This window comes from Pygocentrus nattereri, chromosome 20 (assembly GCF_015220715.1).
Source record: "Pygocentrus nattereri isolate fPygNat1 chromosome 20, fPygNat1.pri, whole genome shotgun sequence".
Lineage (NCBI taxonomy): Eukaryota > Metazoa > Chordata > Actinopteri > Characiformes > Serrasalmidae > Pygocentrus > Pygocentrus nattereri.
In genome coordinates this window covers 31,299,220-31,326,806 of record NC_051230.1, presented here as the reverse complement: position 1 = coordinate 31,326,806, position 27,587 = coordinate 31,299,220, and the positions used below count along the sequence as shown (strand labels likewise).

The window sequence follows — 27,587 nt, the reverse complement described above, 5'->3', positions numbered from 1 at the left end:
CCGAACTGATTAAAATAACTGGGCTTGTGAAAACAGACAGCCGGCTTTCACAGAACATTAAGGTGCTGCGCGGATGGCAAACCCAACTGAAAGGGGAATTCCAACGAATTTTCAGAATTCCTGCATTTGCCAGAAAACTGGTTGAGTCATTCGGAGCGGTTTGGTGTGAAACGGTTGATTGTATTGTTCAAATTTCTTTATAGTGGTGCTGATGGGAACCAGGTGTCACCATGACTACAACACAGATATTTTTTTTTTTTATTTACTATCCAGAACCACCAGAGAACCCACACGTCTTCTGAGTTTATATGGAATGTTAATGATAGTAAGATAGTGTATGTATATATATATATAAAATACCATTTTGCTTCTCCGTGTATCCTTATAACCATAAATATACTTTAAAATCTATGTTTTAGGTCAAAACCTTTATAAAACTACTGTAAAACAGTGTCTCAGACGTCTCAGGCAGTGTCTTCATGACCATTTCATGTAGTAACTTTCTGTTAGGGGGCTTTTAGAGGTGGACGTCTGGTTCCCATCACCACCGCTGTGAGCAATTGTTAAAAAATAAACACTCTTAATGAATTTGTTTACATCTTAACCATTTAATTATGCAGAAATTTCAAAAGATGGGTGGAGTTTCCCCCTTAAAATATTTTTGTTTTACTTCCTCTTTAGTCCACTAACTTTCATCAGTGTGGCTCAGATATCAGAATCTGGGTTTGTGTTGCCGCACAATACCAGAGTTTCACTGGACTGAACATGTAAACGCAGCCGTGGTAAATAAAGTCAAAGACCTTCATTTATTTGATTTATTTACCCTCCAGTCAAAACTGCTGTTTAGTACAAGTTCATTTTTCCGGATGTTTTTCTGAAGAGATTAGATTTAAGACGATCCACGTACATCAGGAAGGAGAAAGTGAAAAAAAATAGTTTCTAAAACTGGAGTTCAAAAAATGATAAAAAGCTGTAGAGAAAGTGAAACTCCTAACAACCACCTGGAAGACATGGTAGACACCAAAACTGCCTCCATCAGATAAACAGCACTTAAAGCTTTCGTCTCTGAGAGAGAGGAGAAGATCAAGCTGCTTTAGATCTGAAAACATCCTCAGGTGTTGACTATGGTTTCCTGAGTGGTCGCTAGGGTGTTGCTAGGCCGCTGCTATGGTTTCCCAGGTGGTTGTTAAGGCATTGCTAGGCCACTCCTATGGTCTCCCAGGTGATTGTTAAGGCGTTGGTAGGCCACTGCTATGGTTTCCCAGGTGATTGTTAAGGCATTGCTAGGCCGCTGGTATGGTTTCCCAGGTGGTTGTTAAGGTGTTGCTAGGCCACTACTATGGTCTCCCAGGTGATTGTTAAGGTGTTGCTAGGCCGCTGGTATGGTTTCCCAGGTTGTTGTTAAGGCGTTGCTAGGCCACTCGTATGGTCTCCCAGGTGATTGTTAAGGTGTTGCTAGGCTGCTGGTATGGTCTCCCAGGTGATTGTTAAGGCGTTGCTAGGCAGCTAGGTATGGTTTCCCAGGTGGTTATTAAGGCGTTGCTAGGCCACTCCTATGGTCTCCCAGGTGATTGTTAAGGCGTTGCTAGGCCACTGCTACGGTTTCCCAGGTGGTTGTTAAGGTGTTGCTAGGCCACTCCTATGGTCTCCCATGTGATTGTTAAGGCGTTGCTAGGCCGCTGCTATGGTTTCCCAGGTGGTTGTTTAGGCGTTGCTAGGCCACTACTATGGTCTCCCAGGTGATTGTTAAGGTGTTGCTAGGCCGCTGGTATGGTCTCCCAGGTGGTTGTTAAGGCATTGCTAGGCCACTCCTATGGTCTCCCATGTGATTGTTAAGGCGTTGCTAGGCCGCTGCTATGGTTTCCCAGGTGGTTGTTTAGGCGTTGCTAGGCCACTACTATGGTCTCCCAGGTGATTGTTAAGGTGTTGCTAGGCCGCTGGTATGGTTTCCCAGGTGGTTGTTAAGGCGTTGCTAGGCCACTCCTATGGTCTCCCAGGTGATTGTTAAGGTGTTGCTAGGCCGCTGGTATGGTCTCCCAGGTGGTTGTTAAGGCGTTGCTAGGCCACTCCTATGGTCTCCCAGGTGATTGTTAAGGCGTTGCTACGCCACTGCTATGGTTTCCCAGGTGGTTGTTAAGGTGTTGCTAGGCCACTACTATGGTCTCCCAGGTGATTGTTAAGGTGTTGCTAGGCCGCTGGTATGGTTTCCCAGGTTGTTGTTAAGGCGTTACTAGGCCACTCCTATGGTCTCCCAGGTGATTGTTAAGGCGTTGCTAGGCCACTGCTACGGTTTCCCAGGTGGTTGTTAAGGTGTTGCTAGGCCACTCATATGGTCTCCCAGGTGATTGTTAAGGCATTGCTAGGCCGCTGGTATGGTTTCCCAGGTTGTTGTTAAGGCGTTACTAGGCCACTCCTATGGTCTCCCAGGTGATTGTTAAGGTGTTGCTAGGCCACTGGTATGGTTTCCCAGGTGGTTGTTAAGGCGTTGCTAGGCCACTGCTATGGTCTCCCAGGTGATTGTTAAGGTGTTGCTAGGCCGCTGGTATGGTCTCCCAGGTGATTGTTAAGGCGTTGCTAGGCCGCTGGTATGGTTTCCCATGTGGTTATTAAGGCGTTGCTAGGCCACTGTTATGGATTCCCAGGTGGTTGTTAAGGTGTTGCTGGAAGAAATCAAATGAGCTTCTGATGAACTGACCACCCCAGAGTGCAGACCTCAACATCCCTGAATGTGTCTTCAGAAGATGATCAACCAGCTTTGGAGGTGTGTCTGTGGATTCTTTGAGGAGCTGAAAGCGAGTCTCCTGAAAAGACTGGAAGCTGGAATAAAGGAAAAGAGTGATACACATAATACTGAAAAAAATATGTTTAGTTCTTTTCTGCTTTTTTTCCTGGAAAAAAATCTCCTGTACTTAATGACTGGAATTTCAATAAATAAAGGGGGGGGGGTCTCACAGTGAAACAGTGCTGTACAGAAAATGGGAGTTAAGTTTATGTTGAGTCTGTTTATTATTTACCCCAGTTGGTCTGCATGTTAAACTGAGTGAACAGGAGAGATTTTCACACTGAATCTACTATTAAGACTCTGAACGTCACTCTGAAACGCTGCTGCTGTTCGTGTCGGACTGCTTTACACAGAATCTCCGTGTTTGGACTGGCAGTGTTGTTTGCATGTTGGTGAAATGTTGCTGCAGTACCTACCCCCCAATTTTACAGTGTTATTTTGAATCGTGGTCAGTTTTGCTATGATTTTAATTTATTTGAATTAAAATAGGCTGAAATAAAAATAATGGCATCAGTAGTTCTCATGAAATTATTATTATTATTATTTTTATTATTATTATAGTGCTCTTGGTAGTTTGGCATTTATGGCAAAATTAAAGCACTATATTTTTAAAAACATTTATATTTAACTTTTTTATTAAAATGTATTAAATGCAATTTCTTTATTATTTTACTTTGCTGTAGGTTGTGTGAATCTTTATATTTCTTAATCTCAGAATTGTTTTATGCTGTTTTTTTTTTTTAATATTGTTACTCTTTATTATTATTTCATGGCTGAGAACTCTCATGCAGTGCCCACTGTAGCCAGCAGAGGTCGCTCTTGTAAAGGTAGTTAATGCGCTGCTCTTCACTGAAGCTGAAAAAGGTTTTTGATTTCTTTAATAAAGTAAATCGTTTATTTTCTATAGTTAGAGAGCTGCAGTGGTGTCTGCTGGGCGGAATTCTGACATGGAAAAGCTTTTTTTGAGGATAAAGGATATTTTAGGAGTCAGAATGTGTGCAGACAGCAGACAGCGTGCTGATCTCGTCTGGTTCCTATCAGGACCACCTTATGTTTTAGTCATTCAGAGAGGTCTGATGCGAAATACTCCGTTCTGAAGAAACTCACTCGGTCAGAATTGTTCACAAACGAAATGTTTAATTGTGCAGAAATTTTGAAAAATTGGTTGCGTTTCCCTTTAGACTGACGGGAGACGGGCGACCCCTGCTGGAGAACCTGACGCATCGCACTGAACCAATCCCACCCGTATTCCGGCAAGTAACGCTGTGATTGGTTTAGCAAGGTGATTGAACTGTGTGTCACTTACGATGCCAGTATTTTAGGTAACAAGAAACTCAATTATTATTATTATATTATTTTATATATTATATTATTATTATAATTAATGCCACACTTTTGTTAAATATCTGCGAGCTTTCTTTAAAGGTAGATAGATTTTTTTAATTCTCTGCCGTATTAAATGATTAAGAAGCCGTAAACAAAGTTATTCAAGATGCTTTGATGTGAAATCGTAAGTTCAGGCGGTGACCAGGCGTCAGAGTGAGCCGACCAGTGAACTGTTCGCACATTTTAAAATTCGGTGGACTTCCCCTTCAAGCCCGAATACGGGTGGGAAGCAGAAACAAGGCCGAACCTCCCTCAGTCGTCATCAGAGCGGCGTCGCGCTGAGGAGCGGAGAGCGACAAGGGCCGATCTGTTAAATCGCCAGTAAACCCGTTTCAGACGCGTTAACTCGGGCGGAATGCGGGTCGGGCCGGCAGCGGGGGTCTCGGAGAAGGCCCGGTGTTAGCGCTGCGCCTGCTGCCGCGGACGTCCCCGGGTTTCAGCTCGTGTTTTCCGGCTCCGTGTCGGCGATGCGGCCCGTGTGTGTGAGCCACGTCCTGCTGGGCGCTCAGTGTTTACTGCTGCTCAGCGCGCTGCTGCTGCAGAGCCTGGAGGGCTCTCACTCCCAGAACTCCACTCAGACCCCCCACAGCAGGGCTCCCGCCGCCACGACCACCTCCACGGCCTCCTCGACACCCACCGGCACCTCCACGGCCTCCTCCTCCACCTCCAGCGCCGCCTCCACCACCACGGCGCTGCCCAGCGACCCAGCCGAGGGAAACGCGACGGGCGGAGTGAAGCCCTCCGCCGCCGAGGAGCCGAACAACCGCACGGAGCAGTTCGAGTACAGCCCACCCTCGCCGGTGGTCCTCTGCAAATACCTGTAAGAGGCTTTATACCCGTGCGGCAGTATGAGGCTTTAGCCTCTGTTCGCCAGCTGCTTATTCTAATGTGCCGTTCCACCTTAAATAATACAGCGGTTCCAGTCTGGCGCCTCTGCGTGTATATATATGCAACTGCTGCACTATTTAAGGTGGAACGGGAAATTGGAAGCTAACCTAACCAGGCAGGGCAGTTTCCAAACAGCTGAGGGTCCTAACTGACGTCATTTTGCGATTCCCCTAATCATGTTAACCAGTAAGAAATGATAGTTTGTTTTGGTCAAAATGTGACGTCACACATCTTTTAATATAATGCGCTTCAAGGTTTGGACTTGCCCTCCCGACTGGGCAGTGTAGTAAAAGCTGAGGTAAGCGCAATGAAACGGTCACTGATTAAATGCAGAGCAGCCACAACCACAAAACTGCATCGTCCACGTGAACAAGTGAACATCCGAAGCGCATTTCCTGAAGTTTCTGCGCTCAGTGTCCATTTGATCAGCTCCGCTTAATCTACAGGGGCTGTTCGCCGAGAAACTTCAGTGGTTCTTCAATGGTCAGGACCCCCGCAGAGCAGGTACACTATATTTCCAAAAGTATTCGCTCGTCTGGCTTCACACGCCCATGAACTTTGGTGACATCCCGTTCTTAATCCATAGGGTTTAATATGATGTCAGCCCACCCTTTGCAGCTATAACAGCTTCAACTCTTCTGGGAAGGCTTTCCACAAGGGTTAGGAGTGTGTTTATGGGAATTTCTGACCGTTCTTCCAGGAGCACATTTGTGGGGTCAGACACTGATGTTGGACGAGAAGGCCTGGCTCACAGTCTCCACTGTAATTCATCCCAAAGGTGTTCTATGGGGTTGAGGTCAGGACTCTGTGCAGGCCAGTCAAGTTCTTCCACACCAAACTGGCTCATCCGTGTCTTTATGGACCTGCTTTGTGCACTGGTGTGCAGTCATGTTGGAACAGGAAGGAGCCGTCCCCAAACTGTTCCCACAAAGTCGGGAGCATGAAATTGTCCAAAATCTCTTGGTGCTGAAGCTTTAAGAGTTCCTTTCACTGGAACTAAGGGGCCGAGCCCACCTCCTGAAAACTACCCCCACACCATAATCCCCCCTCCACCAAACTTTACGCTTGGCATAATGCAGTCAGACAAGCACCGTCTCCTGGCAACCACCAAATCCAGACTCCTCCATCGGATTGCCAGACGGAGAAGCGTGATTGGTCACTCCAGAGAACTCGTCTCCACTGCTCTAGAGTCCAGTGGCGGCGCTTTACTCCACTGCATTCCACGCTTTGCAATGTGCTTGGTGATGTAAGGCTTGGATGCAGCTGCTCGGCCATGGAAACCCATTCCATGAAGCTCTCTATGCTGTTCTTGAGCTGATCTGAAGGTCATATGAAGTTTGGAGGTCTGTAGTGATTGACTCTGCAGAAAGTCGGTGACCTCTGCGCACTATGCCCCTCAGCATCCGCTGACCGCTCTGTCATTTTACGTGGTCGACCACTTCTTGGCTGAGTTGCTGTCTTTCCCAATCGCTTCCACTTTGTTATAATCCCACTGACAGTTGACTGTGGAATATTTAGTAGTGAGGAAACTTCACGACTGGACTTGCTGCACAGGTGGCGTCCGATCACGGTACCACGCTGGAACTCACTGAGCTCCTGAGATTCCAGACAGCAGTGATATTCTGTATCTATGCTATTGGATGTGTAGGTACTTGAATATTATAGCTGTGTTATAACTAAAACGTACTGAAGCGTACTTTAAGATGTTGCTGTAAAACATTTAAACTAATATACTTAAAATACTAGGCAGTCGGTTAGGGTTAGGGAACTGGCCCTGTGACAGGAAGGTCCGTGACTGAGGTGTCCTTGAGCAAGACACCTAACCCCCAACTGCTCCCCGGGCGCCATGGATAGGGCTGCCCACCGCTCCGGGCAAGTGTGCTCACTGCCCCCTAGTGTGTGTCTATTCACTAGTGTGTAGTGTGAAGTAAGAAGTAAAAACGTTCAAATGGCTTCAGCATCTCCTTCAGCTGACAGAGTTGTTGCTTAACAACAGCGTCTCAGCGGAGTGACAGTGTTTGTGAAAAACATGATGTTATGGTTTTTACTGTACTGTTTTTACATTTTGTTTACATTCACAAGTCAGTACTCTCACAATGTTTTGAACAAAATCTGAAGTACCGTTTGAAATCATGCTGCACAACTTACGACACCATAGCTGGGAGGAGGAGGAGCGCGGGTGGGTGCGAGGTGGTGTTTGGTGCTGATTATTAGCAGTACTTGCATTAGATTGTAAAAAAAACAATAGTGCGTTCTCCGTGATGCTTTGTCGTTGTTATGCTTTTCTTATTGTGATATCGCAGTGGCAGAGTGCAGAGCTGTAAGTAAGACACACCCGACTTCATTGCTCACTCAGGACTGAGAGGGCGAGTAATGTTTAGTCTCTTATTTCGTGCTCTGTTATTCTTTCCTTATCCAGACCTGAGGAGTTCATATACTGCGAAGAGCCTGAGGACCATAAAGGAAACAGCACAGCCCTGCAGGAGGTGGGCCACGGGTGCCTGAAGGCAAGTAGATGATGGATATATTTTAATGTAGGAGAGAGATTAGAGGAACGTTATTTACTGCTGTTGCTGGGCGTCTCTCATTTTCTGATTCAAGCTGGTGTGGGACCAGCCAGTGCAGAAGTACGGACAGCAGTTTACTTTGAAAATGAACCACTAACATTAATTCTTCTTACAGATTGGGAATCAGGGTCAAGTGTACGGAGATGTGAACCACACCAAAGTGATGTGCACAGCTTTAGATGGCATTGAATGCGCCGGGCCTCGAGAGTTCCTCAGAGGGAACGAGCCGTGCATCAAGTAAGTCCAGCAGGTTCCACGTCTCTTGTGTTTTTGGATTAATGCCTTTTCATTTTTGCTCCATTTGGTGAGACCTGTGTAATCCATATGTAAGCCAGTAATAATTTACATGATTTAAGGAGGCTTTATGTAAGGCTCAGTCGCTGTTTTCACTGCATTTTCTATTATTTTGCACCACTGGAGGGCAGTGTAGCACTAAAATTGATTATTATTATTATTTTTTTTACCACTGGGACAGTGTTGGGGATTAAAAGGAAACAGAATAACTCCTCGAAATGAAGTAGATGTTTGTATACTGCACTGCCGATTCTCAAAGGACATTGTCTATCACCTGTCGAGGCTGCTTAAAAGAATAGCTCGGTGAAAAATCTAATTTACCCAGTTTTCCACTTACCCCATTCGTAGCCGATCAGCCAAGACAGGATTGGAGTTCAAATGTCGGTTCTTTAGTTTAGAACCAAAGCTACGAGGCTAACGTTGCTAACAAACACTGTAAGTCAATAGGCACCTAAATAGCTCAAATAGTTTCTGTCAAAATACGTCACCAAAACGTCTCTCAAAGCACTTCCAGCTTCAGTCTCTGCAGATATGCCCTTCTGTTAAACAGCCAGGCCTTGTTAATGAATTTCACTTGAATAATATTTCATGCTACAGACAGAATACTAGCATTGCAATTGTGTTGCTATGGCGATATGTACTGTACTGACTATAGGGGTCCAAAAGTCTGAAACCACGTTAAGAATCTGGGATTTTTTTTAAACATTCAAATGAGAGAAATGTTTTTTGTTTGTTTTTGATTAGTTATTTAAATTTTGATACATTTATAATAGGCAAAAGTTTGTGACAATTAAAATGATATTAGTATGTAAGACTGCAGTATTCACGTTTACATTAAGGTTGTTTCCAAACGGTCTGTTTTTGTTTATTTTTTCAGTCCAGTTGACTCTCAGGTTCATTTGAATTTCTGAAAGTTGTGTTTTGCTCTTTGAACATCTGGATGCTCATAGAAACAAAGGAACACCGTGATTGGTTATTGGGCTCATTTGCACCATCACTGTTGCAGAATCCAATATAGTGATACAGTTAATAATGGTAACATTGGCCTTTGCAATACTGACCATCAACAAAACAGGCAGAAGTTTGAATAGACCAATAATGGTCTATTTGCTGAATGTCATGTATTGGGATGAATAAAAAGGGGAAAAAATCCTGAATTTAATGTTTTGGAAAAGAAAAAAGTGAAAATAAAAGTAAAAATAAAAAATACAAAATATTTGTTGAATTTCATGTAATGGAAAAAAGAAAATGGAAAAAAGAAATGCTGAATTTAATGTATTGAAAAAATACAACAGGGAAAAAAAGAAACCAATATTTGCTGATTTTAATGTATTGGAAAAAAATTAAGCAGAAAATAAATTCAACAAATATTTCATTTTTAATATATAGAAAAATACAAAACGTAAAATAACAATTTAAAACAATAAAGCAGAAAAATTTGCTGAATGAATTGTAAAAAATAAACCAAAAAATATAAAAATTTGCCCAGAAAAAAAAAACAAAATAAAAATGTGCCATTATTTTGGACAGACACGTTTTGTTTTATTGAATTGTGTGAACATTGTGTTCTCTGTAGATGTTTCACTCAGAGTCGTTTGGGGTGCCTAAACATTTGCACACTACAGTATATTGTCAGTTAGTGCCGTTTTCTACCTGAAATCAGTCGTTCTGTGTTTCGTCTCACTTCCCCTGCTGACCGTCTGCTCGTTTGTGGTGTGACTGCAGGTACACGGGTCACTACTTCATAACCACGCTGCTCTACTCCTTCTTCCTGGGCTGTTTCGGGGTGGACCGCTTCTGTCTGGGGCACACGGGCACGGCCGTGGGGAAGCTCCTCACCCTGGGCGGTCTGGGCATCTGGTGGTTCGTCGACCTGATCCTCCTCATAACCGGAGGACTGATGCCCAGCGACGGCAGCAACTGGTGCACCTTCTACTGACCGGCCACCTGCGTCCGTTTCAGCTCTGAGAACCAGGCGCACTCTAGAGCCCTCTTTCGTTTGCACATGTTCCTACGTTTCCGCAAGAACAGTCAGAAGAACCTGCTTTAGTGTTTAAAGGGCCCAGCTGGTTTCTCCATGCTGTATTTACATGAGACTTTGAAGCCTGTTTTGGATTGTGTTTTTGTGATGTCACAAAAAAGGCCTTTGCTTACTGTATATCTGGCTGTGCGGCGGTTTAGCCCTGCCTGCTCACTCTGAAGTTATAAGGAGTGTGTGAGACCTGCTTTTTGAATGAGAGCAGCCAATCAAAACAGAGCTCATTTGCATATCTCGGGCTTAAAGGCGCAGCAGCGAAAACAGCCTGGATAAAGAGAGAACTTGTAAATATGAGTTAAGACTTTTTGGCCAACGTGGACAAAATCAAATAAGGGGGAAATGCAGAAATGGGCTCTTAAACTGGTCTAGCTTTGAATGTGCTGGGATTGGTTAGGGGTACTTTAATGTTGCTTCTGTCGGGCTTTTTCTGTGACTGTGACTGGACGTGTGGGAGCAGGACTTCTTGTACATCCTCGTGCTGTGTTTGACCATTTTGTATGTCCAGCCTTTAAATTAAACGTGTAAGTTTGGTGTTTATTTTTTTTTTAGTACAGTGATAGTAAAGATGGTTCTCTTGTAAATATGTCATCATTCACTGTCCACACGTCTGAAAGACCATACAAACATAGACAAATAATAAACCTCTTAAAATCAGTAATATATCTGAATTGCTTTGCTGAAGGGGAATTCCACCCTGTTTTTGAAATTTTCACACAATTCAAACTTTTAAGATGTGCAGTCATGCATAGTGGTTTGGCATGAAATGGTTGATTGTAGAGACTCAGACTTCTTTACAGTGGTGATAGGAACCAGGCGTTGCCATGACTACAACATAAATAGACATTTTATTGCCTATCCAGATCTGGAACGGTGATGGTAAAACTGTGTAAAATCTGACCAAATAAGTTTTCAGTGGGGACTTCTGCCTCACGCTGCCCAAGACGATGTCTGGTTCCTATCACCACCATAATAAACAATTCTGAACAGAGCATTTCACTTCACTCACTGTTTATCCTTGAAAATTTGGTGGACTTCCCCCTCAAATCAACGCAGCACTACTGCTTTATCCGTTTTAATGGTTAAGCTTTGAACCAACATCATGTTTCTTTTCTATTTGAAGGCCTGTTCTGTTCAATCCATTCCACTTGCTCTCTTTTGTCCCCCACATATAATTGAACACACTCGCGCTTCTCCTGGTAGGAAGTTTGATACAGTGCCAAGATTTGCTCAGGCCGCTGGAATGCTGATGGTGCGGAAAAGGTGCTGCCAGAGAAGACTGGCGTTTTAGATCAAGTAGCGACAAAGCTTTGAGGGTGTACATGGACGCGGCTTCTGTAGGCAAATAAACATGACGTAACGGGTTAAGCTGCACCACAGCCAATGCAGAAGCTCCCTTGTTTTGTCCTGTGTCGTGTATTAAGATCCAAACTTTACATTTTATTGTTGAACTTTTTTAAGTTTAGGGACCGTTTTTCTAAATTTCTGCATAATCCAGTCGTTCAGATGTATTCTGAGTCATTCATAGTGGTTTGGCGTGAAATGCTCTGTTCTAGAGAAACTTACTGTGCTAGATTTTCTCTGTAATGGTGGTGATCGGAACCATATATACAACTATATGCAAATGCAATACACAGATATAGACTTATTATTAACTATCCAGAACAAATAGTGAACCTACATGCCTTCAGTTTTTTTCTATCTAATGTTGATGGGAAGATCATGGAAAATCTGGGAAAAACAGCTTTTCTCTGGGGACTGTTTTGTCTCACAGTGTCCTCCATGTAGCCCTCCGCCTTGAATAGAAAATTCAGTTTTAGGCCAAAACCTTGATAAAACAGTTCTGACTCGGTTAAACCAACATGTGGCATTTCATTCTAAACCACTTTGAATGACTTTGTTTACATCTTACTTATGCAGCACTTCCCGATGAGGTTTTTAGGGTGTGTGTGTGTGAGAGACTTACTGTTGCAGTGCATGCTGGGTAATGTAGTCAGAGTAGTCAGCTGAGGGATGCAGCGCTGCGCTACAGGATATTAAATACGAAATGCTAGTTTTTGGTCGGAATGACTTTTTAAAAGTTTGACACAACTTCCCTGCTTATAATCCAATAAAGGAATTCCTCCCGTCCAGTAGCTCCTTTGATATGAACTGATAGGAATAACGCTTTCACTGAAAAACAGCACTGAAAGCAGCAGCTGGTCAGCCAGATTAATTCCAGCCTGGCGTGAAGAATCAGATTTATTACGGTGTGATAAAAACAGGACCACAAAACAAACACTGCATTTGGAATCAACACAGCAATGCACACTCCAAAGAAGTTGCCAGTTGCTGAAGATACTGAAATGCCCTTGCATGTAATCAGGAAAGCTTAGCTAATAATATAAAGCTCTGTATATTTAAGTGATTGCGAAACCTGATGTTTCGGAGCTCCTATCCATAAAAATCACCTCAAACATTCACCCTTTTTATACAAAACAAAGTGCATATCACTGCTGTCCTTTTTGTCGTTTTTCACTTTTTGACATAATTTGGAAATGCCTGCTGTCCCTTACATTGTGTGTAAATTTCATGATGAATGGACCAGAAGAAACGACCCAAAATGACTTGGAAAAATGTCTGGTTCCATTGACTTACATTAAAAGTAAGTAGGTTTTTTCCTTTTTCTGTAAAGTTACCGTTTTGGAGATACCAGATTTTCTTCCCACAACAGTGATATGCATACAACAATGATACAGGCAAGTAATTGCATAATGTAAAGCTATATTCACTTTGGACAATACATTTCTGCAGCAGTACAACACTCATCCAATAAAAACACCCAACACATACACCACAGGCCAAAAGTAGGAAAGCAAGTACAGGGAGATTCACTTGAAAGAGGCCCTGAATGTTCTGTTTCAGATGAAGCAGTCTGAAGTAATCACACCTTGACGTATGTATAATTGACTGCCTTACATGAGATGCTGGATGTGATCTCCGTTTTCTGCCAGACATATGAAGGGGTCTGGGGGTCTGCACCCAGAAGTTGTAAACGGAGGTTAAACGTTAGTGACTGAGGAGCTCATTGTACCTTGTTTCGTTCACATTGCTTCATCTTAGTTAGTGTTACTACAGAATATTTGGGGCCTCTTTCGAGTGAATTTCTGTAGTATTTTTTCTTTAATTTAAAAAAATGTTTTAAAAATATTCCCTCTAGCCTCTTACAGCGGTGCCGCAGTAGTCTTGAGTGAGACCCTTCTGATGACATATCTTGAAGGTGTGGATACACTTGGCCCGACTGTTGAAAACCGAATCATTCTTTGAACAAGTTTGACGACTGATGGAGGATAGCGCTAAATGAGTAATGCTAGCTAGCACCACATCTGTATTCACTAGCCTATAAATCAATGGCTAGTAGTTTGAGTAGCAAACCTGCTAGCTAGCACAATAGATAATTTAGCTGAGGTTGTCAGCTGGTGGGTCTGAAGTTTTAGTAAGCTACAGATCACATTCCTTAAAAACTGCCGCTAGATTTTCCTATTATGCTAGCTAGCACACTTACTGCAGACTAGCCAGCTGTTTCAAGAAGCTTTGCGTCTTTTCGTACATTCGCCGTGTGGAGAACTTCAGTCCTTTCCTTAAGATTCTCAAGGTTTTTCTGTCACGAGTGGCTCATTATCTGAAACCTGACAGGTTTAAGTTGGGTTTACCTTTGTTCAGCGCAGCGCCTGAAGCTAATAAAGAGGCCAAACTGAAATGCTGAACTACATCAATCAGCGTTTCATTCGTTCCACGCTCCTAATATAACACCTGATCGAGTTGATGAACCTTCAGGAGCCTCTCAATGGGGAAATCTGGTGGATCTGATTACAGCGGTGGGAATCAACTGGAGCTAAACTTATATTAGTGTCGCTTCCAAACTTTTGGCCTGTAAACAATGCCCTTGCTAGTACTCTGCTGTTTAGCACATAGTACCTGCTGTTTGCTTGGTTCACACAAAAGAAATGAAGCTGTTGTACATTATTCCCAACACATAACACACACGCCTACATCACCATCACTCTAGCTCTCCAGGGATGATCGTGAGCGTTACGTCTTCATTAGCCCGCCGCACTGTCATGGACAGCGGTTCCCCAGACTTCACTGCATTGCTGACATCACCTGTGGTGTGAACCAGCTGGCCATTGATGCTAACGATCACGTCATGGTTCATCAGACCAGCGCTGCGAAAAACAATACAAACAGCACTTGGACACCTGCATAGTAGCTCATTTTTAAAAATCCGTTCATGGAACAGTGGTACATGCATGCTGTGAGGCAAAATAGTCCCCAAAGAAAAGATATTTTTGTAGATTTACAACAATTTTGTCATATACAAAACTTATTTAGTTTCACTTGTACAGAAAATGGCTTCATTGGTGTTGCAGTCATGATGACTCCTGGTTCCTATCAACACTGTAAAGAGTTCCTACAATCAATCTCGCAGAACTATACAGCTGACATCACATCCTACAGTGGTTTGTCACAGGATTGGATCGGATTCACTCCTTCTCCCCCCCCTCCAACGTTCCATCCAGAATTTTCTGCTGATATCAGCCCCATACCCATGCCTAATATCAGATTTCCTGGCTAGGAGAGATGAGTTTGAGGTAGATTTCCATCTCTGGCCTTCAGGGTCGCTCTGAGTCGCTCCAAGTCTCCCTGGAGGTATCACCTTGGCTTCCTGTTTACTGTTGCCAAGACATTTGGCAACCCAATAAGCACAGCAAAAGTGCACACCATGGAAGGTTTTGATGGGGTTCGGATTCAGTTTCTCTGGCATTTGGATCGTTTGCCAGCAACTTGATGACTGCACCATTCTAAATCACGTCACAGTCCTCCAAGTCTTGATGGGCCATATGTATCCTCCCTCCAGTTCTTGCTTACCTTCTTATTCGTTGCCAAACTGGCCTGCGGTAAGTGACACATTATTACGGTGGAAAGTGGGGCCGCAGAGGAATGTTCCTGAGCGGAGAACCGCGCTGTAGAAAAACCCCCATGGCACATAGTAGGACATAAATCGTGTAATGAGGCTGGGTGAAGGTATGAGTGTGGCCTCTGGCTGTGGGAGACTGGGAATTGGAGAGCAGAGGGGAGGTCTGGACCTGTTTTCTTACCTTGAGGCAGCAGTTCCAGGGATCACCTCATAGATGTACACTCCTGAACTCACATCTGGGAAATCACTCTCCCTCTCCTGCAGCTCCCTGATCAAACTGTGGAGAAATAAGATATAAAAAAAAATAAAGAAAAATGCTAACTTGGTTAGGAACCAGTGAAAGCTGAGGAAACAGTTAGCATGGTCTCATTTGAACAATGCCAACGGGCATCATGTAAAAGATCATGCTAAGTAGCTTTGATGCTAAGTACTAGTCATCACTAGCCATGTTAATTTTCCTGTTTGCAGTATTTCTGAAACGGGACTAAAACTAGCATTTACCATGTTAGTTTTTGTTTTATACAGCATTGTATCTTTTGGCCTTGTTGATATGAGAGAACTGACAATATTTCTATCTGCTTTCATTTCTCACATTTCAATTTCCAGCAATTAATACACAAATACATCACACAACTGCTGAGAACCTGTGAAGGGTCAACAAATCCTGACTGCTAGCCTAACCACTGATCTATAAATGCAAATAAATGCAACCTGGCTAACCTCAGTTATCTCAGTTGTAGAACAAAATCATGGAAAAAAAGTGATTCTGTCTTCATTCAGTGCAAAATGGACACCAGAGTCAAGTTTTTAACCCTTTTTTATTAGACAAAAGAAGCCAAACTGAGGTAAGGAGCCTAGATAGCCTGGCTACCTCATTAATTTTAGAACTTTAGATCCCACCACTGCCAGCAAAGTTTTGGGGGCAGTCGTGGGCTGGAGGTTAGGGAACCAGCCTCGTGACCAGCAGGTCGCTGGTTTCATCCCCAGAGCTGACAGCACATGACTGAGGTGTCCTTGAGCAAGACACCTAACCCCCAACTGCTTCCCGGGCGCTGTGGATTGGGCTGCCCACTGCTCCGGGCAAGTGTGCTCACTGCCCCCTATTGTGTGTGTGCTCACTAGGGTGTATGTGGTGTTTCACTTCACAGATGGGTTTTTAAAGATTAGGGTTGCAAAAGCCACACTTTATCTGGCCTTTTATCCTTGGCTATCGGTAGCTAAAATAGCTGTGAGTTAACAGATACAAATAGCCAGTGGTAGGTTTTGATCGGTAAAAGCCTTGACTGTTATAATGAATATAATATGAATAACTACATATCATATGCTACTACGACGAATTCTATGAGCATCATATAAATGCAACAAATGCAAACAGCTTGCTAATATTCCAGATTCAGTATCATACATATTCCAAAACTGGGGTGAACTTACGATGGGGACAGCTGAAACATCCTCACTCCTATATACTTTTTTTTGGGCTGCGTCCTTCCTGCAGTCAGACCACAAAACAAAGGCTAATTTGGTCAATCAGGCCGGAACCAGGGTATATATACGGCCTTTGAATAATGCAAGCAACAGCCTGAACAAACCTTTCCTTTGTCTCTCGTAGGAGTCTGCGAGGAATTGCCGTATCCGGTCTGAGGGAATTGCAAATGATATTCCCGCTGTGACCTTCAAAGTGTTTATGCCGATGACATCTCCATCCTTGAAACAGAAAAAAAAGAGCGCAGTAGCCCAATAGCCTTTAAAATGAATGAACAATGAACAGTGTAGCCTTGAAAAGCACATAGGAGGCCCCGGTCAGAATCTTTGAGTGTTTCTCCTTTGAGAACTTGCACAGTTTAAGCCTGATTTTGGAAAGTGTTTTCTAGTTTAACAAGTGATGTTACATTAGACGTAATGGTTTTATACTGATAGAAGCAACTGTATGAAAAAAAAGGATGAAAAATGTGCTTTATTATGTTTGTGTAGTAACAGAGTTACTCAAGACTTAACCTGGGCTTAGCCTGTCTGCAGGCTGCCATCACCTGAATTTAATATGACATTATTATTGACGCGTGCAATTTCACTAATTTTCCAAAATGTCTGTGTAATTAAGATGCAAACAAGAAGTAAACTGATGCTCAGAAAGGTCACAAGTCACAATGGTGGTGACAGGATCAAGACATATGTAGAGATTAATGGCTCTGAAAGTTATTGCATGAAATGGTTATGAATACACAGGCGGATGCCTGAGACACTGTTTTACAATACATTTGAGAGAACATTTTAGACTAAAATATCTTTTTTTGACTGGCTTGTAACTCACTCACTCATGTTTAGCAGGCAGAAAACTCTCCACAAGGGGGCAAAGTTATCACTTAACTAGTCTTTGGTGCTTTATAATAGCCATTAAACCTCTGTGCAAACTGCAAGAGATAAAATGAAAATGTGTTAAAATGCTTTGAAAGTTTTGCTGCTCAGCAGCTGTTGTCCAACAAATTGATTTTAGTAACTGAAAAGTGCCTCGTTTCCATAGCTACATCAAACTTTTTGAAGTGATTTGTAAAAAATGAATTGGATGGAAATATATTTGAGATTGTATCTTTTCTCAAATCCATTCATTGTGGAGGGATACATGCAGGACGTTCTGAGATAAAACAGTTCCCAAAGTTTTCAGATTGATCACTATTTCACCATCATCATTACATATAAAACTCGAGAAGACTCGTGTAGGTTCACTTTTGGTTTTGAATAGTAAATAAAATGGCTATATTTGTGTTGTAGTCATGATGACCCCTAGTTCCTATCACCACCACTGTAAAGAAACTTGAGTCTGTACATCAAGTTGCTCTGAAATAACTTTGTTTATATCTCAACAACTGAATTATGAGCTCTCTTCTGATTGGCTGGTTTGTGTTACAATTGATTCGAAAAGCAGGCCAGGCTTAAACTCTACCTAACCTTAGCATCAGCAGTGGGGATAAACACTGCAGTAGTCTAAATTAGTGATTTCAAAACTGCTTAATGTCCATATGTAGATGGCTTGGACTGTGGTGTGAAGGGTGTGTTTTAAACTTTAAATGATTAAATGCTTATATACGACATTAAGGACACTGTATGGCCAACAGCATGTGGACACCCCTAATTATTGAGTTCAGAGGTTGGAACTGCACTCATTGCTATCAGGGGTATGTAATCAAGCACATAGCCATGCAATCTCCATAGACAAACACTGGCAGTATATTGGGTTGTACTGATGAGTTTGTGAAACTTCTGTCCTGCTAGATCTGTCCCAGACAACTGTAAGTGCTATCACTGTAAAATGGAAGCATCTAGCAGCAACAACAGCTCAGCCACGAAGTGGTAGATCACGCAAATTATCAGCTATTCTTCTTTGCACCATTCACTACTCAAAATTACTGCTGGAAAGAACATCTACACAAGAACTGTGATTTGGAAGCTTCATGGCTGCACGCAAGCCTAAGATCACTATGTGCAATGTGAAGTGTCGGCTAGAGAGGTGTAAAACACGATGACGCTGGACTCTAGAGCAGTGGAAACATGACCTCAACCCCACAGAACATCCTTGGGATAAGTTGGAATGCTGATTGCAATTCACTACTCAAAACTACAGGCTAGGGAATCTCGTTCAACATGAGTTCCTGACTTCACAAATGCTCTTTTGACTGAAAGGCCACAAATTCCCACAGACACACCCCAAAATGTGAGCTGCTACAGCTGCAAAGGGGGGCAGCTCCATGTCAATGCCCATGGTTTTGGAATAGGATGTCCAGCAAGCTCATATAGGTGTGATGCTCAGGTGTCCACACACGTTTGGCCAGGTAGTGTGTTTTGAAATGTTCTCTATGGTAGATACATTGTGTGTTGTGTTGATTTTACCACTGTCCATATTGCCCGCAAAATAAAAGATGTTCATTATAGCTACAAAAGACAGATGGACATCAGAGTGTAATGATGCCGCATATTGCCGCTGGTCAGAATTTACAGTAGCCTTGTGGAAGCCACTCCACTCCGCTCTAAAGCAGTTTGTTGGATGTTATTGTGGAGCTAATAACGTCTGAAGCTGGGGCTGCTTCAGCCTTGGTGTGTTTATCATTCGGGGCCCTGATGATGTTTTTCATAGTCAACACTGGAGCTTTTACATATCTCTTCCCCTGCGTCCCCTTTCCTCCCTATAAATGAAAGTACTTTTTTATTGCAGATTGCAGGGGAAAGCTGGATTGAAGGGCTAGCCTGAGGCGCAGTTGGGGGCACATGTTGTTTTCGCCCTCTCAGGATCAATAGCAGAATATAGAGCGCGGCAGATCATTTATCCAGGGCAAGACTCCAGAAGAAAGTGGACATAAAACAACAGAGGGGAGAAGGAGAGATAGAGAAAGAGAAGCACTGAAGCGCAGCCGTGTGTACCGAGCAAATACAAACCAGAGACGTGACCTTGGGCCCTCTTTTTTAACCAAAGCGAATAGAGACGCTCCGAACACAAGGCCCAGAGAGGGCGAAAGAGGGGCATCACCTTGAGAAAGCGAGTGAAAATGAGAAGAGAGAGCATAAACGCTCTTACCAAGTTAACAAGTGGCCCTCCTGAGTTGCCGTACTGCAAGAAAGACATTGAATAGGATTTAATGCTTTTTGCGGCTCAAACAACAAGGAGACATAAAAGTGTATTCACAAGCAAGGACACAGACACTCTCAGACGCTTTGCTCTGAGCTCTGCGTAAGGACACGTAAGTGCTTCGGTTCAAAAGATCTCAGCGAGCTGTTTGTCTAACAGCCGCTTGGCTGACCTAATGTGCTCCCTTGCTTTATTTAAGCTCTTGGTTAAACATTTCAAGCCCTTTTATAGTCTGTATCTCAGTCCTTTGTATAGTTATACAGTATAAAAATAACTGTGTGCACATTCGCTTAGTAATAGTGTTCAATCATGGTTAGCAGTTTGTGTCGGTCAATGGTAACATCTTCAGTTCTGAGATATGACAATCTGACCATCATAACATGGGCCCCTGCTGGTCACATCCCTTCTTATTAAAAATAATGTGTGGCCACAACTTACTAAGGCATGGCCACAACTTAGCAGGGTCTGGGAACAACTCGGGTGTCTTGGCCTTACTTTTACCTATTATCTTATTCCCACACCTTACTAAGTCGTGGCCATGACTTAATAGTCTCATTCCCATACCTTACTAAGTCATAGGTACATATGGTCACAATAACCAAATTGTGGCTACAACTTAGCTATTCAGACGTAATTCCCTTCATATTACTAAGTTGTGGCTATGATTTAATTATCTTATTCCCAAATCTTACTAATCTGTGGCCATGACTTACTTATCTTACCATTTGGCAGACGCTCTTATCCAGAGCGACTTACAGTTTGATCATTTTACACAGGTAGGTGAACGTGGTATTAGGAGTCTTGCCCAAGGACTCTTATTGGTATAGTGTAGGGTGTTTACCCAGGTGGGGATTGAACCCCAGTCTACAGCATAGAAGGCAGAGGTGTTAACCACTACACTAACCAATCACACCAATCTTGTTTCCACGCTTTACTAGGTCATGGCTACATATGGCCATAATAGCAACGTAATGGCTACAACTTACTTATTATGACTTAATTATCTTGTAGCTATGATTTGATTGTCTTATTCCCACACCTTACTAAGTCATAGCTACACTTGTCGTAATAACTAACAATTATGACATAATTATCACGTTCCCACACCTTACTAAGTCATGGTTACATTGGTTGTACTATGTTATGGCTACAACTTAAAAATTATGACTTAATTATCTTGCTTTTTATGTCTTAGTAAGTCATAGCTATGTTTTAATTATCTTGTTCCCAGGCCTTACTAAGCTGTGGCCATGACATAATTATCTCATTTTCGCACCTTAATCAGCTTTTTTATCTCGCTCTCACACTTAGTTGTGGCTTTGATTTAGTTATCTTGTTTTCACATCTTACTATGTCATGGATATGACTTAATTACAATAACTTTCCCTTTTCATTCCCACAGCTTACTTAGTTGTGGCTATGACTTAAATATCTTGTTCCCATGTCTGCCTAAGTTGTAGCCATGTCTTAATTATTACAACTTAATCACGCTGTTCCCATGTCTTACTAAATTGTGGCCACAATTCGATTAACTTGTTCCTTTGCCGCATTATTCATAGCCGCGACTTAATTTTTATGACTTATTTTTCTTGTTCCCACACTTTAAGTCATGTCTATGACATAATTACCTAATTCCCACACCTTACTAATTTGTGGCTAAGAATTGTCTCATTCTCATGTATTACTATTTCATGGCCATGACTTAATTATTAGACCTTAATTACACTGTTCCCACATCTTACTAATTTGTGGCTACGACTTAATGATCTCGTTCCCAAACGAGCCAGGACCTAATTATTACAAGTTAATTAAGTCATCCCAAAACCTTACTAAGTCAGGGCCACAAACATAAATATCTCAGTTCTATACCTTACTAATTTGTGACTATGTTGTAATTATCTTACCCCTCCCCTTACTTACGTGTGGCCAAGACTTAATTATTATAACTTAATTACCTTAATTATTCACATATCACATTATATACTACGGGCTAACTATGTCAGCAGTAAACCACTCTATCTGAGACTTCCTTCTGAAGGCCTTGAAAGGCTCCACTCACGTTGATGATGGCGTCCGTCTGGATGTAATCCATGTCGGAGTTGTGGAGGCCGAGCTCATGGCCACCTCTTTGGGTGGTGCTGATGATGCCCGTGGTGACCGTGTTCTGCAGGGAGAAGGGGCTGCCCACGGCAACCACGAACTCACCTGGCCGCAGGTCCGAGGAGCGGCCCAGCATCAGCACGGGGAGGGGCTCCTGCAGCCAGAAAGAGAGGTTGATCGATTTCTTTCAAACACTAAAGTGCTTTTTTCATTTAACTCGGGCTGATTCCCTCATGGACTGGAGACAAATGCACTTTCTAAGCCTGTGGCAACATTTCAGGACGTTTCCAGTTCTCTCATTTGGACTGCCGATCACTGCTTTCTCGTATTGACCTCCGATATCTACAAGCAAAGAGAACAAACAGTCTAACTGCTTTTCAGGACAGCAGAGGTAGACAACTGATCGAAATCCTTATCCAATCAGGGACAGTCCCACTGAGACTAAAGCCTTATTTCTAGGAACGTCTGCACCGTTGCTAACACAGTTCATGTTATTTCATACACAGTACACATCACAATATTGCACAAAAGAGCTTTCAGTGTGATCTAGTTCATAGAGTTCTTTCAAAAGGCTTCAATATTCCTGGCAGGGCTGGAATATGAGTAGTTATTATTCTCCGAAAACAGCACAAATCTCTGCTCCTCCAGTAAAACCTGAAAAAGCTCCTTGCTGTGAAGTGGAAAGTAAGCCTGGCTCAGAACCTGCCTCTGCCTGCCTCCGCTCCTGGTCCATGCCTGGATGGGGTACGTTTTTACTGTGAGGGGAAGGACAGTCTCACTTTATTACCTTCTCTCCTCAGGCACGACACCCTGCTCCATCCCTGCCTTGCCCCCGTAGGTGGACTGTGCACGACAACATCAGATGCCGACCATCTGCCTTCCCCATCACTTTTCCGTCCATGTAGCAAAGTGGCAGGCGGCCGCATGGACGACTAGGGGCCGAGTTAGTGTGACTGCCAGTTGCTGCACTTGCTTTGTGCTTTGTATCCCCCGATCAATCCGTGTTGGATCTATGACCCTGAACCGTTTTGACCATGACCCTGGATTTGCCCTTAATAAATCTCGCTTATTGTCCGCCTCCTCGCTCCCCGTTACTTTGATACATCACTGATTGTGAACTCAAGCCGTAGTGTAACCAGGTTTCAGTGATTTGTTAGAAAGAGTCACTGTAAAACATACATGCAAGCTGAAATATATATTATTGTCTTTTACACTCTTCAAAAAACTTTGTGTTTAATCTAGAATTGACAAAACATGTCTGTTAGCTTTGCACTTACATAGTATTAGAATCCCATTGGGCTGCTAGCCGAAATTAGGATTACTGCAGAATTTTTGACCAACGTTTCTGGCCAGAACAGAAGGCCTGTTATAGTTGCACTTAATGGAGCTAAACACAGCGAATGTGCAGGAAACACATCAAGCTCTCTTGTTATTAGGAGACGTCACTGGCAAAAGAAGCATGGAGTTTTTCCCTTCTGCTCTAAGGGTTTATTGGCTATTGATGGGTCTGTGAAGATTTGAGTCTTTGACTACTATGCACTGCTAGATTACATCCAGGTGTAATGTAGAAAAAAGCCAAAAACAGATACTCCAACTGGCATGAAAGTAGACTGAGAGCCAAGGAATTACTGAGAGTTTAATAGAATCATTGACAAAAATTGATAGGAATCGCATATGTGGGTTAGATTTTTCAGGTTTTAAAAAAACTATTTGGCCACTTTGGGGCACAGAACTCCACCTTGTGTCCAACATCTGCCATTTTTCAAGCAGTGAAGTTAAACAATTCTAAAATCTGGGGGTGCTGCAGCCCTCTTAGCACCTCCCACTTCCCCTAGCCCTGGCTTCGACCCCTTTCTGCAGGCCAGAGAGAGCTCTGTGCTCTTCAGAAACTCTGTTTACAAAAGCAGTAAGCACTGGAAGCTGAAACAGATGTGTTTGCCCTCATCGTTAGGCACTGAAACAAGCTGTAACCATGAATTCATAAGAGCAAGTCAGAGGACAAATTGACCGTGTCAAGAAAATGCAATCTAATTTCAGGCGGTGAAGGCCCTCGCTGACGCGTCTCTGGAACATCCAGTGGACTCCCTCAGGATTCATTTGCTTCCAGATGCTTTGATGTTGCTCAGCGATGACGAGCCAGTGGACCGTGGCAATGAAACAAAGTGCCGCCACGAAACCCATCAAGCGTGGCTACTTTGAATGAGCAGCAAATGCTCAATGAACAGCTTGACTCATAGCTCGTGTAAACATTTTCATTCCACGCTGAGCAGACAGCTGGAGGATGCTAATGATCACTGGTACCTGGTGGGATGAGGTGAACTTACCTCTGAGTCGATCTTAATCAGAGCGATGTCTAATTTCTGATCCACGTCTTTAATGGTGGCGTCATAGTGGACCCCGTTGCTCAGCTCTACTTTGATGCGCTGCTTGTTGGACAGCACGTGTGCGTTTGTCACTATCCAGCCATCTTCGGACACAATGAACCCAGAGCCGCTGGACACAGGTACCTCTTGGTCGGCGTACGGCAGTCTGAGGGAAAACATTTCACATTTTCTGTGAAACTACATTTATATGTACTATATAAGATGATTTGTTGAATTTTACATATAGAAATTAAGCAAAGCAAAAATATGGCCTGACATTAAAGTTACATCTCAAAAATTACAAAATAAAAGTTTCATTATGTCAGTTTATACTTTGACAATACATGTATTAATACAATTACAAGAAGTAAAATTCAGAACAAACTCAAAAATATAATTTTTCTTCAAATTTTGGTGCACAATTTATGCCAGGGGCCCTTAATCTGCACCCCATCACACAAAATAGACAAAGTTTTTTTTAGATTAAAACTTTTTTTTTGCTTTTATTTTTGAAGAAAATAATGAAACGTAGTTTTATAACTCTGCCATTAGAAGTTCTACAGGGAATGTGGTGGTCAGTTTAGTCTGAAATATTCTACCCTGTCACACTTCCCTCCATCACAACGTCAGTGTGATGGTGTTTGTTTGTTCTTTGTTGTTTAGCACAATTTTTTTGGTAAGTGCAACGTGAAATTTAAAGAATGAAGGACAGAATGTCTGATTTCTTGACATGAAAATACGTTTCAACTACGATGCTTTTGGGAAAACTTTTACACTGTGTTTTGTTCTCCTCCTCCACACTAAGCTTAGATCTGATTGACAGCTGTGATTCATCCTCACCTTCTGAACAGCTCCAGGTGAACGACTGCAGGTGCGATCTTGTCCACTACGTCCGCGATGAAGTTGAATTTGTAGCGCATGCTGCCAGGGTTCCGAGAGCCTGTTGAGGAACAAGAACAACGTCTGAAGATGAAAGAACCCCTAACAAAAAAACAGAGCCAACAGTCTGAAGCAATATGACTAATTTCAATATCATTGACAACTAAAATTGAAATAAACACATTTGGGAAGGGTGTCTGGAGAATCCAGATGAATGAAACCATGTTTGCTGTGAAGTGAAGACAAAACATTATTTACCAAAGTGTAGGCCAGCAATCTTCCTTCACACTATCACTACTTGACTGAACAGTAAATTATGCTACTCTCAGTCTTAAAACTTCACTTTGTAAGATTTTAGGATTTGGAGACCTCTTTGGTGGAAATGTGAAACTGCACACAACGTGAGGAAGAACATTTTGTAGCACGTGTTGTGCTTCAGACCCCTTCCCCAAGCAGTTCATTCTGATGATTGAAAGAGAATTCAAAGAGAACTTAGTCAAAACTTGGAGAAGGACATGTCATCTGAGGAGGATGTGGGTGAATTATCTACTACTGTCATTGTATATTCATCAGTATAACGCTGAGGCCTAATCATTGAGCCAGACCTTCTTTTTAGTCTGTGTGTATGGCGTTAACACATAAATACAAGAACAGGGACTCACGCCTGACTGACTTGCTAATGATTATTTCAGGCTTCAGCAGAGTATGGACTTCACATTATAGAATTTTTTTTTCTCCTGACTCAATAACGACACTTAATCCAGGGTTTTGACCAGGAAATCAGAACATGACCTGTGAATTTCTCTGTCAGGTCCTAATTATGTTCGTAGCTAATCTAACATGTAAGTCCATCAGTTCAGCTCCTGAAAGCCTGACCAATGAGTGAGCTTGCCTGGCTGTATCTACCTTGATATCATGAAGAATAATTATAAAACTATAATACTTTTCCATTGGATGTTTCAATAATGTGTGTTTCCAGCCAAAACTTAAAATAAAAGACTACTACTTCTACTACTGTTACTACTACTACTACTACTAATAATAATAATAGGAGTATTACTACAATACTAGAGTTTTAGTACAAGAAGTACCATGATTCTATTAAATGAAGTTGAACTACAACTAAAAGAAGGGAGTTTGTTAATATCACAGAACTCATTAGGCCTGCTCTGAAAGCCTAGAATACCCTGAGGGTTTCCAACTGATTAGGTTTTATGACCCAATTTCCAAATACTGCGATAACCATGTCAGGAATTTCTTGCCTTTTCCAACCTAGAACATATTGTATGGTTTAGCAGGAACGTGATTTGTTGTTTGCAGCCATAAAATCTAGCCTGCAAGCTGTACCACTTCACAATTGGGGTTTTGATTGTAACAGCCTGAATATACAATTATGTTCAAGGTTAGCTGAATCCAAAACCCAGCACGATTTCTTCCAAGCCTTTCTTCTATGAGTGCTAGCCACTGTGCATAATGTACCGCACACCACGTTGTATCTCCACCATGCTGCCAAGCTCCAGCCTTGTTAGGTGACCTCCCTCGGTCAGCTTTCTTAATTCAATGCATAATTTGTGGGAAGGTTTCAGCAACACTATTCATGTTTTTGGTCAGAGTCCATAGTTAATAGCGTAACAGTCTGGCTTGATGCTGTTCCTTTCTGGTACATCCAAAAACCAAAATCTGAGGCAAATATCAGCGAGAATATGCTTAATACTTTCATACAAGGAGAACAAAAGACACCACATGCCGTCAGAAGCTGGTCTGAAGGCTAACATTAAAATTGCACACAAAACCACCATGAGCAGAAAAAAAATCCTTATAGTTCAGCAGTGAAAGAATATAGCAACATGTGCTCACAAGCCACGTTTCGGAGCGCAGCGGCGGCCCCTGGGCGTCTGGGTCCCAGCTCGCCTGCTGTATGCGTGATAGCCTGTCAGAGGTGTTTTCGCTGCGTTAAATTGATGTAGGCCGCTTATATTGCAACAGCTGACGGCGGTCTCGTCTCCACAGGCGGGCGCCGGCCTCCCCAGGGTGAACCGTAGCAGGTAAACAGCATCAAAAATGTCTGATGGATCCTTATAAGAGGGAGAAATGAGAAATTGGAGCGCAGCACAGCCTAAATCTGTTTCCAAGAGCTTCTGCAAATAGTCCACTGTGTCTCTACAGTGGTCCAAACGACAGGCCAAAGGTATGGAAGCTAGTCTACTTTTGTGAAAGTACATTTATTTTCAAAGAGGTTTTGAACAGTTATCTGTAGCTGGCGCCAGATCGACCTTCTTCATGTGTTCATGCTAACCTGCCCTCCAAGTTCAACCACTGTGGAGCCACTTGCATGTGTTACTTATTATGCCTGAGAGCCTAACTTGTTTGTGCCACTCGCCCTCCAATATGGCCTTCAGCCATTGATGTAATTCATACTAGTTGGGAGATTGAAGGTTAGCATGTGTAGCATGACAATCTCCCAACAATTATGTTGTGTTAGACTCATAATCACAGGTTTGGCACCATCAGGGACAATAGCCTCAACCAGTGCTGAGATGGTTGCACCACTCAGGAGCACCTCCAAATCATGGATTTAATTTTCATGCTTTTCAGATATTCTGTAAAACAGGGAAGGATGGGTTTAAGTCTTGGTTCCTCTCAGGGTCTGTTCCCCATGATGTTAGGGAGTTGTTCTTTTGAGGCTTTTTTCTTTCCAGTGTTTTCTGGTTCCTCTCAGTG

The 27,587-nt window shown here is 42.7% G+C and overlaps 2 protein-coding genes across 3 annotated transcripts in view; one reads left to right on the top strand and one right to left on the bottom strand.

The window, feature by feature from the left end:
- The first annotated feature begins 4,421 nt into the window (after positions 1 to 4,421).
- tm2d2 (TM2 domain containing 2) lies at positions 4,422 to 10,610 on the top strand. The gene is made up of 4 exons (XM_017709284.2): positions 4,422 to 4,988; positions 7,476 to 7,563; positions 7,739 to 7,860; positions 9,643 to 10,610. The coding sequence occupies exons 1-4, from the start codon at positions 4,636 to 4,638 to the stop codon at positions 9,854 to 9,856; spliced, it is 777 nt and encodes a 258-aa protein (XP_017564773.1). The 5' UTR covers positions 4,422 to 4,635; the 3' UTR covers positions 9,857 to 10,610.
- A 1,541-nt stretch (positions 10,611 to 12,151) lies between these two features.
- Positions 12,152 to 27,587, bottom strand: part of htra4 (HtrA serine peptidase 4) — a 29,021-nt gene continuing 13,585 nt past the window's right edge. The window contains exons 2-9 of one of the 2 annotated variants that reach the window (XM_017709283.2): positions 24,828 to 24,927; positions 23,949 to 24,153; positions 21,584 to 21,778; positions 19,474 to 19,506; positions 16,499 to 16,613; positions 16,341 to 16,398; positions 15,091 to 15,186; positions 12,152 to 14,157 (exon numbers count right to left, since the gene is read on the bottom strand). In XM_017709283.2, coding sequence (XP_017564772.1) covers positions 13,992 to 14,157; positions 15,091 to 15,186; positions 16,341 to 16,398; positions 16,499 to 16,613; positions 19,474 to 19,506; positions 21,584 to 21,778; positions 23,949 to 24,153; positions 24,828 to 24,927 — 968 coding nt within the window. In that variant the 3' untranslated portion in view covers positions 12,152 to 13,991. The remainder of the gene's footprint in view (positions 14,158 to 15,090; positions 15,187 to 16,340; positions 16,399 to 16,498; positions 16,614 to 19,473; positions 19,507 to 21,583; positions 21,779 to 23,948; positions 24,154 to 24,827; positions 24,928 to 27,587) is intronic. The other variant, XM_037531388.1, reaches the window with a different exon arrangement.

What these genes read in the sequence shown, in the direction of transcription:
- tm2d2 (XM_017709284.2), top strand. Translation starts at nt 4,636, where the DNA reads ATGCGGCCCGTGTGTGTGAGCCACGTCCTGCTGGGCGCTCAGTGTTTA. An exon ending in TGGGCCACGGGTGCCTGAAG is followed by an intron (nt 7,564 to 7,738) that starts GCAAGTAGATGA and finishes TTCTTCTTACAG; the next exon opens with ATTGGGAATCAGGGTCAAGT. An exon ending in GGGAACGAGCCGTGCATCAA is followed by an intron (nt 7,861 to 9,642) that starts GTAAGTCCAGCA and finishes GTGTGACTGCAG; the next exon opens with GTACACGGGTCACTACTTCA.